At 44.2% G+C, this 14,948-nt stretch overlaps 1 protein-coding gene across 3 annotated transcripts in view; it reads left to right on the forward strand.

The window, feature by feature from the left end:
* lrba (LPS-responsive vesicle trafficking, beach and anchor containing) overlaps positions 1–14,948 on the forward strand; it is a 1,157,354-nt gene that overhangs the window by 154,631 nt on the left and 987,775 nt on the right. For all 3 annotated transcript variants that reach the window (XM_070871469.1, XM_070871472.1, XM_070871473.1), the window contains exon 20: positions 11,326–11,449. In XM_070871469.1, the coding sequence (XP_070727570.1) occupies positions 11,326–11,449 (124 nt within the window). The remainder of the gene's footprint in view (positions 1–11,325; positions 11,450–14,948) is intronic.

A 14,948-nucleotide genomic window follows, 5' to 3' on the forward strand; every position in this document is an offset into this window, starting at 1 on the left:
TAGAAGCCATAAATTTAAGATCATAAAAAAAAAAAGGTGACAGCTTGAGAATTTTCTTTACACGTTGTTTTGTTCGGGCATGAAATGTCTTCCGAGAAGCAGTGATGGAAGTATCCATAATCAGGCTTTGCAAAGGGACGTGGGTAAAATGCAAGGGAATGGGGCAATGTGAATACCTCTGACAGCTGTAAGATTTCTAAATTTCTGGCATTAAATTGACAATGAGACTGATTTTTTTAAAACAATTCAGAATAGTTTATTAAACACACACATGCACGTCTTATCAGAGAAACAGCAGTCGTCAGCTAGCCTACGGATCGACTTAGTTACAATAGATACAATGTTACAATAATAATTTATAAAAAGATATAAGTCACTTCCCTCTGGCAAAGCACACGGCCCGCTCCTTTGTCCGTAGAGAGGTGTCCTGCCTTCTGCCATGTGCTTAAGAAAAGACACGGAGCAATTTTTGGCTTGAGTTTTTATACCTCTTACGGCCATTGTTTCTCAGGAAGCCTCAGGATTGGATCTTGGTTCTAGGGCAGTTCCTTATTGGCTCTCCTCACACCTGTCTGTCAGGAGGACCCGGTGCCATTCCTTGATTAGGTTAATGGCTTTCCAATAAAGACAATATACAAACAACATGCTGGAAGTCTATGAGCTTCCATTTTGTCTCGTTCAAAACTGCACTTTCGTATAATCTCATTTTTTAACATTTATACATACATTGAATCAATTTTATAATTAATAAACACTTATTCTTACAAACTCCCCACCTTGAGGGGGAAATATCCTTATTGACTCCTCATATGGTTAATCTCCTCGGGTCTCACATATAAACATCAGGGGGTTCTGATAACTCTGCTGTTTATGTTTCTGTGAGGTGGATGACCGCTGTATAATAAGTTTTAAACTTAGAGGGAAAAGTGCATGGCCTGACTCGGTCCCCACCTCGTAAGGTGTATGCCACATGTAGGGGATTTACTATAATACAATCTTTAGTGCACCGTCGCTTCTCAAAGCACATTGATGATGTTCGTGAGTCATGCTGCAGCTCCCCTCCATCTTCCCTCGGCTTCGGTCGTGGCCATTATCGTCCTGACAATCATAAGGATCTGTAACATGGTCTGTGGGAAACAATATCAGTGCAGTATTTACTCTTTGGCAGTTTTTAAACTTATTAATGTGACACCACTTGTACGTAACACCCTTTTTCCCCGGTAACTGAATCAAATAAACCGCAGGGTTCAATCGGTCTATAATCGTATGTGGTCCCCACCACCTGGGCTCAAAGGCAGCTTCTTCTTCCCATAATTTGGAATCATTACTGAGTCTCCCACCTCATATTCAAAGGGATGTACTTTCTTGTCAAAGTACCTTTTAATTTGTCTTTTTGACTTTCCCAGTTTGGTGGCCACAAATCGATTGATCTGATCGGTGTGATCTACCACTTGTTCCAGCCACTTTAGAACTACATGGTTTAATTGTCGGGGGGGAGACACTCATCCCTGTTAGTGTTAGCTGGCCTGGTGTTCTCATGAACCTCCCCGTCATGGCCTGAAATGGGGAGACCCCTGTTGTTCTATGAGTTGTTGGCCTCATTGCCATTAAGCCTATTGAGTGGGGGGCGTCCGCGCGCAATTTTTTTTAACATTAACTTGAGGGTCCTGTTCTCCCTTTAGACCCCTCCGGACGACTGGGGGTGGTGAGCAATATGTAATTTGTGTTTTATCCCCACCATTTCCTGCAGGTGGGTAAAAATGTTACCGGTAAAGTGTGAACCTTGATCGCTGTCCACGTGTACTGGTACTCCTCACCTACAAAACACATGATTCAGTAGTGTTTTGGCTGCTGTGATTGCGGTGTTGGAGCGGCAGGGGAACGCTTCGATCCATTTAGTGAATTGATCCACCACCACTAGGGCATGCTGAAAATTGCCTTGCGCCTGTGGAAGTGGTCCAATGAAGTCTATCTGGAGGTGAGTCCATAGCCCTTGGGGTGGGGGTGCGCTTTGAAGCAAGGATCAGTTAGTGCATGCGTGCCATGTATTGGTTGATTGTTTCCCTTAAGGAAGGCCACCAAGCTGTGGATGCTACCTTATAGAAGGTTACCAGGGCCGAATAGTGATCTGCTGTGGGGTGGGAGTGAAAGAGGGAGAGCAGTTCCTGACCCACCTCTGGTGGAACACACACCACTGGGCAGGCATTTGGCTTTCTTTTGAACATCAGCTACTGCTCATCTGAGTTAGGGGCAGTGGCAAGTATGGTATTGGAAACTCAGGCTGTTCGTTGAGGCAGGGGTCTGCCTTCCTCATGCCAGGTGCTTACAACAGCATATGACCAGTATTGCTGCTGCAGGGATTTAAAATCTAGGTGATCTGTTGGGGAGGACTTGCTAACAGCATTGCAGGGCTAAACAACTATATCCTCTATCTCCCCGTCAATCGCAACATCTTTGGATGCTCTGTCTGCTTTGGAATTTCCCTCATTATGTGGACTCCCTTTTCTATGGGCTGCTACCTTTCCTATGAGGCAGGGCTGGGATTGCTGTTTATGGTATGACCAGAGCAGGCGTACCCAGGGCCCATGGACCAGGGCCTTACCGTCTATCATACGATAGTCATTTTTGTGGTATAGGGGCAAGGAGAGCATGGTGTTTATAGCATAGACACTATCAGACCAAAAATTCACGGGTCTATCTGAGGTTTCCTTCACAGCAGTTAGAAATGCGGCGATTTCTGCATATTGTGAAGACTGGCTGTTGCATCTTCGCTGGATGGTTCTTTCTGGCAATACCACAGCATACCCAGTGTAAGGGGATCCTTAAATGTGATATGAGGACCCATCGATGTAGACATCTGGGGCATCCTGTATGGGCTCTTTCTACACAGGATGGGTCTCAAAGTTAATCAAGGGTAACAGACATTCATGAGGATCCCCCTCAGATCAGAAATTGTGGCAGCAATGTGGTGGGTTTGGAAAAAGTATCAATATCTCCTTCCATAAATTCCAATGTCCATTTGCTGAGGCTATGAGGAAACTAGCAAATCTCCAGGTTTCATCAGTCGTTTCAAAGGTGTGTCCCCGCTGTGCAGGATTGTAGCCTGTAAACCAGTAATAAAGGTAAAGTGATGTACCGATCAGAATACGGCCAGTTGGTGGCGCTCGCATGCGGTATACGTCTTTTCTGGCCCCTGCAGGATTCGAGACACATATGCAATGGGCTGTAATCGATCAGCTCGCGTTTGGCACAGAACTGCAGTGAGGCTTTGCTCTGTGGCTCCGACCTCCAAATGGAAGGGCTGCGTGGGATCAGGAGGGATCAGACAAGCGGCCTGCATCACTGCAGTTTTTAATTTTGCCATGGACTGGGTGTGGGCATCAGTCTATGCCGGGCGAATGTCATCACCCTGCAGTTTTATTAAATCATACAGGGACATTGCATACTCTGCAAAGCCTGGGATAAAGTTCCTTTGGTACCCCACCAAACCCAAGAATGATCGTAGGGCTGTTTTGGAAGTGGGTAATGGCAGTCGCTTTATTATCTGTGACCCCTGGTTCTGGAACTCCCCAGCAACAGGAACATTCTTCCTGCCTCTAACCTGTCCAATCCTGTCAGAATTTTATATGTTTCTATGAGATCCCCTCTCATTCATCTAAACTCCAGTGGATATAAGCCCAGTTGATCCAGTCTCTCCTCATATGTCTGTCCTGCCAGCCCGGGAATCAGTCTGGTGAACCTTCGCTGTACTCACTCAATAGCAAGAACGTCCTTCCTCAGATTAGGAGACCAAAATTGAACACAATATTCTCGGTGTGGCCTCACCAAGGCTCTGTACAACTGCAGTAAGACCTCCCTGCTCCTATACTCTAATCCTCTCGCTATGAAGGCCAACATGCCATTTGCCGCCTTCACCGACTTCTGTACCTGCATGCCAACCTTCAGTGATGTACCATGGCACCCAGGTCTCGTTGCATCTTCCCTTTTCCTAATCTGTCACCATTCAGATAGCCTGTCTTCCAGTTTTTGCCATCAAAGTGGATAACCTCACATTTATCCACATTATACTGCATCTGCCATACATTTGCCCATTCACCTAACCTGTCCAAGTCACCCTGCAGCTTCTTAGCATCCTCCTCACAGCTCACACCACCACCCAGCTTAGTGTCATCTGCAAACTTGGAGATATTACATTCAATTCCTTCATCTAAATCATTGATGTATATTGTAAATAGCTGGGGTCACAGCACTGAACCCTGCGGCACCCCCACTGGTCACTGCCTGCCGATCTGAAAAGGGACCCGTTTAGTCTGACTCTCTGCTTCCTGTCTGCCAACCAGTTTTCTATCCACGTCAATACATTACCCCCAATACCATGTGCTTTAATTTTGCACACTAATCTCTTGTGGGACCTTGTCAAAAGCCTTTTGAAAGTCCAAATACACTACATCCACTGGTTCTCCCTTGTCCACTCTACTAGTTACATCCTCAAATTCTAGAAGATTAGTCAAGCATGATTTCCCTTTCATAAATCATGCTGACTTGGACCGATCCTGTCACTGCTTTCCAAATGCGCTGCTATTTCATCTTTAATAATTGATTCCAACATTTTCCCTGCCACCGACGTCAGGCTAACCAGTCTATAATTCCCTGTTTTCACACTCCTTTTTTAAAAAGTGATGTTACATTAGCTACCCTCCATAGGAACTGATCCAGAGTCAATAGAATGTTGCAAAATGATCATCAATGCATCCACTATTTCTAGGGCCGCTTCCTTAAATGCCCTGGGATGCAACCTATCAGGCCCTGAGGATTTATCAGCCTTCAATCCCATCAATTTCCCTAACATAATTTCCTGACTAATAAGGATTTCCTTCAGTTCCTCCTTTTCACTAGACCCTCGAACCCCGAGTATTTCCGGAAGGTTATTTGTGTCTTCCTTAGTGAAGACAGATCCAAAGTATTTGTTCAATTGGTCTGCCATTTCTTTGTTCCCCATTATAAATTCACCTGATTCTGACTGCAAAGGACCTACGTTGGCCTTCACAAATCTTTTTCTCTTCACATATCTAAAAGCTTTTGCAATCAGTTTTTATGTTCCCTGCAAGCTTCCCCTCATACTCTCTTTTCCCCCTCCTAATTAGACCCTTTGTCCTCCTCTGCTGAATCCTAAATTTCTGCCAGTCTTCAGGTTTGCAGCTATTTCTGGCCAATTTATATGCCTCTTCCTTGGATTTAACATTTTCCCTAATTTTCCTTGTTAGCCACGGTTGAGCTACCTTCCCCGTTTTATTTTTACTCCAGACAGGGATATACAATTGTGGAAGTTCATCCATGTGATCTATAAATGTCTGCCATTGCCTATTCACTGTCAACCCTTTAAGTATCATTTGCCAGTCTATCCTAGCCAATTCACGTCTCATACCATCGAAGTTACCTTTCCTTAAGTTCAGGACCCTTGTCTCTGAATTAACACTATCACACTCCATCTTAATAAAGAATTCTACCATATTATGGTCACTCTTCCCCAGGGGGACTCGCACAACAAGATTGCTAATTAGTCCCCTCTCATTACACAACACCCAGTTTAGGATGGCCAACTCTCTAGTTGGTTCCTCAACATATTGATCTAGAATGCCATCCCTAATGCACTCCAGGAAATCCTCCGCCACCGCATTGCTACCAGTTTGGTTAGCCAATCTATATGTAGATTAAAGTCGCCCATGATAACTGCTGTACCTTTATTGCACGCGTCCCTAATTTCTTGTTTGATGCCATCCCCAACCTCACTACTACTGTTTGGTGGTCTGTACACAACTCCCACTAGCGTTTTCTGCCCTTTGGTATTCCGCAGCTCTATCCATACAGATTCCACATCATCCCCAAGCTAATGTCCTTTCTTACTATTGCGTTAATTTTCTCTTTAACTAGCAACGCTACCCCACCTCTAGTTCTTTTCTGTCTATCCTTCCTGAATGTTGAATAACCCTGGATGTTGAGTTCCCAGCCTTGCTCACCCTGGAGCCATGTCTCCGTAATCCCAGTTATATCATAATTGTTAATAGCTGCCTGCGCAGTTAATTCATCCACCTTATTATGAATACTCCTCGCATTGAGAGCATTAAGGATTGTCTTTTTAACACTTTGTCCCTTTAGAATTTTGCTGTAATGTGGCCCTTTTTTGATTTTTGCCTTGGGTTCCTCTGCCCTCCACTTTTACTATTCTGCTTTCTATCTTTTGCTTCTGCCCCCATTTTATTTCCCTCTGTCTCCCTGCATCGGTTCCCATTCCCCCGGCCATATTCGTTTAAACCCTCCCCAACAGCACTAGCCAACACTCCCCCTCGGACATTGGTTCCGATCCTGCCCAGGTGCAGACCATCCGGTTTGTACTGGTCCCACCTCTCCCAGAACTGGTTCCAATGTCCCAGGAATTTGAATCCCTCCCTCTTGCACCATTCCTCAAGCCACGTATTCATCTGGGTTTGTATGAGGGTTATCAACTGGTTCAATCGTTGATCTGTTCGAGGGCTTGGATTCGTCCTCCTTTAGAAAGGGTTAGTAACTGAGCCAATTGTTCCACCCCAGAGGGTTTGGGTTTGTCCCTCGGGAGGTAGCTATGCATTGCATCATGGTTCGGTGCCGGTCTGGGTCTGATGCAATTGTTTCCTAGGTGGCCTACCTTCTTACAATTAAAGCACTGGCCCTTAAAGGGGTAGTTTTGTGATCCCTCCACAATTGACACTGGTTTATTTGCAGTGGGTGGTGACTGGTCTTTTACCATCTCCCAGGCTATTTGAGCGCTGGTCTCTATATCTGTCCACTGATTGGTGGGCCTCATGGCTATGCCCAGGGTGGTTTTAACTAAAGAGTGGATTTGGGTCAGGAACATTGATTTAAATTGTTCCTGATTCTTTCCTACTGTAGCATTTGCGGGTGCCTGGTTCTGGGTACGTTGATAGATATCGTACAGGAGATTACTGAAGGCTCTAAGAGTCTCTTCTGGGCGCTGCTTGGTCTGATTAAGCAGAGCCACTAAGTTCAAGTTTTGGATCCCTAAATAGTTTATGATCTCGGTCATGAGTACATTGGCCGCTATGCCAGACTGGAGGACTGCGTCTGGTAGATTATCTTTTAGGGAAGTGGAACAGGCCAAGAGGAGGACTCGTGTTAAGTCTCTCTCTTCCAACTCTGGATGACCCCTCCTGAAATTTGCCCACTTCCTATTAACTTCCAGTGGGTCGTCCACATCAATAATGGGCCCCAACTCGTGGCTACATGCTGTGGCATCAGCACCAGCTAAGGGCCGTGAGTCGGTATGGTTACTGATGATGTGATCGTTGTAAAGCAGTGGTTATTAGAGCTACGATTGGCTCTTGTGTCTCCAAGGCATCCCATCCTTCACCACCACCCTGGGGATGATACTTGACTACCTTCCTCTTCCCAATCGGGTCTCCCCTTGTGCCCTTCTGCTGTCTCTGTTATGGCTCCCTGTGTTACTGCGGATACCAGGGCCTTCTGCTCCCCTAACTTACTTTTTTAGCCTTGCTATTTCTAATTGGCACTGGGAGTGATCTGCCTCCCTATGTGGTTTCTTAATTACTTCCCTTAATGCTCCCCTCGCATTTTCTATCTCTTGCTGGAGCCCCAAGTTTTTCAATTTATACTTTTTAAAAAAATTCTAATTTGTTTTCATTTGTTTCAACGACGGCTGCTGTGGCATTTAAATTTGAGGGGCTTTGTTGTAGCAATGAAGCTACCTGTTCTAATTGCCTAATACTGTGGTTTAATTGACCAATTTCTTGTCTTATATGCTGTATTTCTCCCTCTTAACTGCTTCACAATTTCTTCCTTTTGTTGTTTTATAACTTAATCTCTTTCTTTTAGTTGAATCTCTTTTACTTGTAATTCTTTTAAATCCTGTATCTCTTTTGTCCTTTGTTCTTTTAAACCTTGGATCACTTTGGTGTCCTGCCTCATTAATTCCTCATCTCTCCAGGCTCAATAAAATGCGCTGAATGCCAAGGGACCGTTTGCTTGTTTTGGCCTTAGCTCTCCCTAATCTACTTTCTCCTGGATAAATACCACGAGCTCCCCAAAGGACGCATATTGGCCCTTACGGATGTACAGTGTCCGTGCCTGTAACTCCTCTATGTCTGTTATGGATACCGTTTTGGAAACTTCTGATAAACTCTCAACATTTCTTTTTGTTGGCTTTCTGTTCATGACCGATCCCTTCATCCTGTGTGTTTTGAATTTAACGACTGGTGGGTCCCCACTTACACAGTTCCAACTATCGAGGTGACTGCTGCTTAAGACGCAACTCTCCCGATCCGTTTAACCATTTATAGTTTATACTTCGCAACATAGGTTAGAATCGCAGCTCCCAAAATTTCCAATTGTTCAAAAGAATCATCAACAGCTGTCTTGCCAGATCCCGGACAAGCCCCCAATTTGTAAGATTTCTAAATCTCTGGCATTAAATTGACAGCAAAACTGATGCTTTTAAAACAATTCAGAATAGTTTATTAAACGCACACATGCAAGTCTTATCAGAGAAACAGCAGTCGTCAGCTAGCCTACGGATCGACTTAGTTACAATAGATACAATGTTACAATAATGATTTATAAAAAGGTATAAGTCACTTACTTGCCTCTGGCAAAGCACACGGCCCGCTCCTTTGTCCGTGGAGAGAGGTCCTGCCTTCTGCCATGTGCTTAAGAAAAGACACGGAGCAATCTTTGGCTTGAGTTTTTATACCCCTTACGGCCATTGTTTCTCAGGAAGCCTCAGGATTGGATCTTGGTTCCAGGGCAGTTCCTTATTAGCTCTCCTTCCACGTGTCTGTCTGGAGGACCCGGTGCCATCCCTTGATTAGGTTAATGGTTTTCCAATTAAGACAATATACAAACAACATGCTGGAAGTCTGTGAGCTTCCATTTTGTCTCTTTCAAAACTGTCTCTTCGTATAATCTCATTTTTTAACATTTATACATACACAATCAGTTTTATCATTAATAAACACTTTTATTCTTACACAGCTAGCATGGGTATGATGGATGAATGCCATCCCACACTAAGATTCAATGACACATTCCAACACACAGGTTTCCCTTCACCTTCCCTGGCTCTCAGATCCATTGTTGTATTGGTATATTGGTTGTCTTCCAAATCAGCTCCAGATCTGGAAATCATGATGCATAGTAGTTAGTTCCTCATTGTTAGGATCAGTCAATCTGTCAATAAGGCACCATGAACTGGATTTTCGGGTCGTTTGCGCTCCGGGTTTTGACCCTCCGCCGCGAAAAATGGTGCTGTGAGGTCTTTTGCGTCCGGTCGCGATCCTCCGGTCGGGTTTTGCGGTGGCGCTTAGAAGCACCGCTGGGAATGCTGCACCGGGTGTGCAATGGCTCTCATTGCAACACCGGCAGTAGTTTCGACTCGCACCCGACCCGTATGCCCCGAAACGCGCCCCGCGATGACCACCAGGGAAAACACAGCGGTCCATCCAGCTCTGCCGGCGGCTGAGAGGTGGATAAACTGTAAAAAAGGTAAGTTCCAGTGATATTTTTGTGTGGAGATTTGTGTTATGGTGGTGTGGTCAATGTTTTTTGAATGTTTTTGTGAATTTTTTTTTTCCCTCTCAAGGGCTCTCTCGGAGCGCTCCTAGCCCTGCACTTTAATTGGCGAGGTTCCCATTTTTGCACCACAGAAGTCGTACAATGCCTCCCTTTGTGCTGCAGTCCCAGATGACAAAAATTACTCTACACAGTGCAAACGTTAATCGGGCGGTAACTTTCCCGCCCCGCCTCCATTTTCGTCCTAAAAATGGCAAAGCCAAAAATCCAGCCCAAAATGTTTAAATGCATACAGTGACTATATTTACATTTTTTTGGGAGAGCAACAATGATTTCAGAAGCTTATTTTAATAAACGGTTCTTAAAAATAGTGAGAAATCATAGCATTGTCTGGCTTTAAATGAAAGTTACAAATTTATTTCCGTGGAGGTGAAATTGCACTGCAAGTAGCTATAGAATAAATGTTTCATCAGTGATGGGGACTTAATTATACTGTTGGTTTTGCAGTCTGCGCTTGTGAATTATAACTTTGTATGTAAAAGAACAAGAAGAATCCAGTCGCACAGATTTTCTGTTTTATTTCAGGGGTTTTATAATTGGTTGGAATGCAGATTAGAAGTAGTCATATGCTTTGCACTGCTGCACATGTCATTTGCTTTCATATAGGTTTTGTGCATAATCATTTTGAGAGTGGGTAATGAGATAGAACGAGGAGAGGAAATTGTGCAGGTTCATTGTTTTAGAATTCGGGTTCTAGGATAGCAGTGAATCACAGCATGGTTAATGCTTTCCTTCCCCCTCACCCCCCCCCCTCCTTCCCCCTCACCCCCCACCCCTCCTTCCCCAACGCATCAAAAAGAGGTTCTGATTGAAACCTTAACTTGGTTTCGTCTCGTGTGGTTAACAATTGTTTCGGTGCTGGTTTAAATTCTCACATTGTAGACTTATTGTAGACCTGTTTCAGAACTGTTTCAGTTAAATTATTAGAAACTTTAATCCGAAATTGGCAGTAAAGTCGTGGATTATTCTCATGAACTGTATCTTAATTGATTTTTGATCTGCATCTCATCAACCAAGGACTCATTTTGCTTAGAAAATATCAAAGCTGGGATTACACTTTTGAGTGACCCTCTTCTGCCCTCCCCCAAACAAATAGTGTATTTCTGATTTATATTTCTGTATGAAGTGGGTTGTGCCGTTCAGAGTGAGCTGTCCATGGGCTGAGAATGGGGCATTTCCAAGTTAGGCATTGTAAAAGTTAGATGCAGAACAAAGCTTTTTCTGCCGTGCCCCCAAAATATTCTTAAACCCTTATATCAGAAGACGAGGCCCACGTTATGTTTCTCCATAGATACTGGCTATATTGAGGCTTCTTAAAGACGTACATGAATGTATACGAATACATTTCCCTCCCTTGAATGAGGACAAGAGTATAAAATCTTATCTGATATTTCAAAAAATATCCACTCTAATGGAAGCCAGCACTGCAGCTTTTATTAACAGTTCAATCTTTTTTTTAAATTTAATCCAAATTTAATTTGTATAGCATATGATAATGAGCTTAATTAAAATGTGGACTTTAGGGGAATATTATAAAAAAGCAGTGCCAGTTTTCTTGCTTTCCTGCAGGCCAAGAGTCATAAAACAGCTAAGGTAACAATTGCTTAGTAGGATATATTTTAGAATACTTTTGCTTGAAAATTCCATCACTTTTGACCTTGTATACTGTGATTTATATTTTTTCAGAAATTCTGAAAGTGATTGCAACACTGCTGAGGAATTCTCCTCAGCTTTTAGAAACTATGGAGGTTCGCCGTGTTTTCTTATCTGATATGATCAAACTCTTCAACAACAGCCGAGAAAACAGGAGGTGTGTTTGTTGTTAACGAAAAATTTCAAGTGCTTTAATTTAATTGAGTAAACTAAGCACACCCCATTACAATTTTCTTAAACGTGAAATTTGGATTGTTTGGACAAGTAATTTGGGAATCTCTACCGATCGCTTTGGTAATTTTGTTCACCTACCCTATCCACTTTGGTGGTACTTGTTTTCTGACACTGAAGTATTGGTAATATAGGTGAGGTTGGAAACTTGGAGGGGAAAACAGCAGTTGGTGCTTCAGGTACTCTTTCCACAGTCAGTGCATAACTCTTTCAATCATGGCCTACGCTGCTTAAAGACTACAAATGCTTAACCTAACCCCTTGGAAATTAAACAAATTTACTAATATCTTAATAACACGCATTCTCTTTTCTATATATAATCCAGTTCCTTTTTAAAGGTAGTCTGCTCTATATGTGCTAAGGGCAACGGGGAGTGCTTTTACTTAATTTCTAATCTTGATGAATGCTTGTAAATTTTGTAATTCTGTCCTCAAGTTCTGTGCTTGCTGCCCGCCCAGGCTAAAAAGCCTGCATACCTCTACGTTTCCTGTACCATTCATCTTTATCATGTCTCCTTTCACCATTTCACTAGAGTAGTTGCTCAAGTATTTTTCATAGCTTAGTTCCTGAAAGCTTGGTCAAATTTTTCAACAGCCGAGAGAACAGGAGGTGCGTTTACTGGTCACTCTTCTTTGAACTCTTTCCAATGTATGTATCTTACCTCCAACAATTTCAGAGGTGAGGTGAGAGTGACTGCCCTTTACATCAAGGCAACATTTGATCTAGTGTGGCATCAAGGAGCCCTAGTAAAATTGAAGTCAATGGGAGTCGGAGAAAACTCTCCACTGGCTGGAATCATACCTAGCGCAAAGGAAGATGGTGGTGGTTGTTGGAGGTCAATCATCTCGGCCCCAGGACATCGCTGCAGGAGGCCCAACCATCATCAATGACCTTCCCTCCATCATAAGATCAGAAGTGGAGATGTTTGCTGATGATTTGACAGTGTTTGGTTCCATTCACAGCTCCTCAGATAATGCCCAAATGCAGCAAGACTGGATGACATTCAGGCTTGGGCTGATAAGTGGCAAGTAACATTAGTGCCAGGCAATGACTACCTCCAACAGGCGAGAGTCGAACCACCGCCCCTTAACATTCAACGGGATTATCATTGTCGAATCCCCCACCATCAACATCCTGGTGGTCACCATTGACCAGAAACTTAACTGGACCAGCCACATAAATATTGTGGCTACAACAGCAGATCAGAAGCTGGGTATTCCGCAGTGAATGTCTCACCATCTGACTCCCCAAAGCCTTTCCACCATCTACAAGGCACAATTCAGGAGTGTGATGGATGAGTGCATCTCCAACAACACTCAAGAAGCTCGACATCATCCAGGACAAAGCAGCCCGCTTGATTGGCACCCCATCCACCACCTTAAACATTCACTCCCTCCACCACTGGCGCACCATGGCTGCAGTGTGTACCGTCAACAAGATGCATTGCAACACATTGCCAAGGATTCTTCGGCAGCACTTCCCAAATCCGTGACGTCTACCACTCAGGAGGACGAGGGTAGCATGCACATGGGAACGCCATCACCTGCAAGTTCCCCTCCAAGTTGCACACCATTCTGACTTGGAAATATATAGCCAATCCTTCATCTGTGCTGGGTCAAAATCCTGGAACTCCCTCCCGAACAGCACTGTGGGAGTACCTTCACCACAAAGACTGCAGCGGGTCAAGAAGACGGCTCACCACCACCTTCTCGAGGGCAATTAGGTATGGGCAATAAATGCTGGCCTTGCCAGCGACGCCCACATCCCATGAACAAATAAAAAAAAAAAAAACAAGCAGCTCGGGGTCGTCTTTATCACTAAAATTGAGACCATCTATTCAGCTGCCTCTGTTGCTTCCCCCTTTTCCCCTTGCTCACCAAGCCTAACCTTGCCCAAGACTCCACCTGCCTTTGCCCTGAACTCCTGTCTTTCTGCAGTTCTTCTCGGATCTCCACTTATGACCCCTCCTGGTTCACCTTGTCCAGAAGTCCTACCACCACCTCCCTTGACCCCATTCCCATGAACCTGCTTACCATCCATCTTCTGTTGTCCAGCTCAGTGGGATTGCCCTTACTTAGTTCAACTCTGACTTCTTTTCCTGCCCCATGCTGTTAGCTACAAACAGCCTCTTGGTGACATCATCTGCAAACATGGGGTCAGGTTCCACATGTGCACTAACAACATCTAACTTTATCTTTACAGTCTCTCGACCCCTCCACTGCCTCTCTGTTGTCAGATGGCTTGTCCAATATTCAGTCTTGGATGATTTGCTATTTCCTCCAGTTAAGCACTGGAATGTATCATGCCATCGTCATTGACTCCTGCCACCGATTGTATCCCTCTTCCCAGCCATTGTCTTAGGCTGAACTATTCATAATCTTGATATCCTACTGGATCCCAAGATGAGTTTCTGACATCAGATACTCACATTAAGATGGTCTACTTCCACCTCCAAAACATCACATGGTTCTGCCCTAATCTCTACCCATCTGCTGCTGAAACATTCATCTATATCTTTTTTGCCTCCAGATTTGACTACTTCCAATGCTTTCCTGACTGACCTTCCATTCTCCATCCTCCTTTAAAGTTCAGTTCATCCAAAACTCCTGCTGCCCTGTGTCCAAACCTGTATCGTCCCCCAATACCTCAAATTTAAAACTCTCTTCCTTGTGTTTAATTGTCTTTGTGGCATTGCTCCATCCTATATCTGTAACCTCCTTCATCTCTGTAACCTCCTCCAGCCCTGTAAACCGGGCCAAACTTCCTCTGATGCTCTCACCTGCCCTAGCCCCATATTCGCAACTTTCTCTAGTTTCTCTTTTTGATCTTCCCTCTTGACCTCTCCAAGCTCATCTTGTCCATGAGACCCACTTCCTGCTCCCTTGACCCTATTCCCACTAAACTGCTGACCACCTAACTTCCTTTTTTGGCTCGCATATTAGCTGACATTGTTAACGGTTCTCTCTCCTCAGGTACTGTTCCCCTCTTCAAATCTGCGGTCATAAGAACATAAGAGATAGGAGCAGGAGTAGGACATACAGCCCCTCGAGCCTGCTCCACTATTTAATACGATCATGGCTGATCCGATCATGCACTCAGGCCTACTTCCCTGCCAGCTCCCCCTAGCCCCTTATCGTTTAAGAAACTGTCTATTTCTGTCTTAAATGTATTCAATGTTCCAGCTTCCACAGCTCTCTGAGGCAGCAAATTCCACAGATTTACAACCCTCAGAAGAAATTTCTCCTCATCTCAGTATTAAATGGGTGGCCCCTTATTCTAAGATTATGCCCTAGTCTCCCCTATCAGTGGAAACATCCTCTCTGCATCCATCTTGTCAAGCCCCCTCATAATCTTTTACGTTTTGATAAGATCACTTCTCATTCTTCTGAATTCCAATAGAGGCCCAACCTACTCAACTTTTCCTC

This window comes from Pristiophorus japonicus, chromosome 2, assembly GCF_044704955.1.
Source record: "Pristiophorus japonicus isolate sPriJap1 chromosome 2, sPriJap1.hap1, whole genome shotgun sequence".
Classification (NCBI taxonomy): domain Eukaryota; kingdom Metazoa; phylum Chordata; class Chondrichthyes; family Pristiophoridae; genus Pristiophorus; species Pristiophorus japonicus.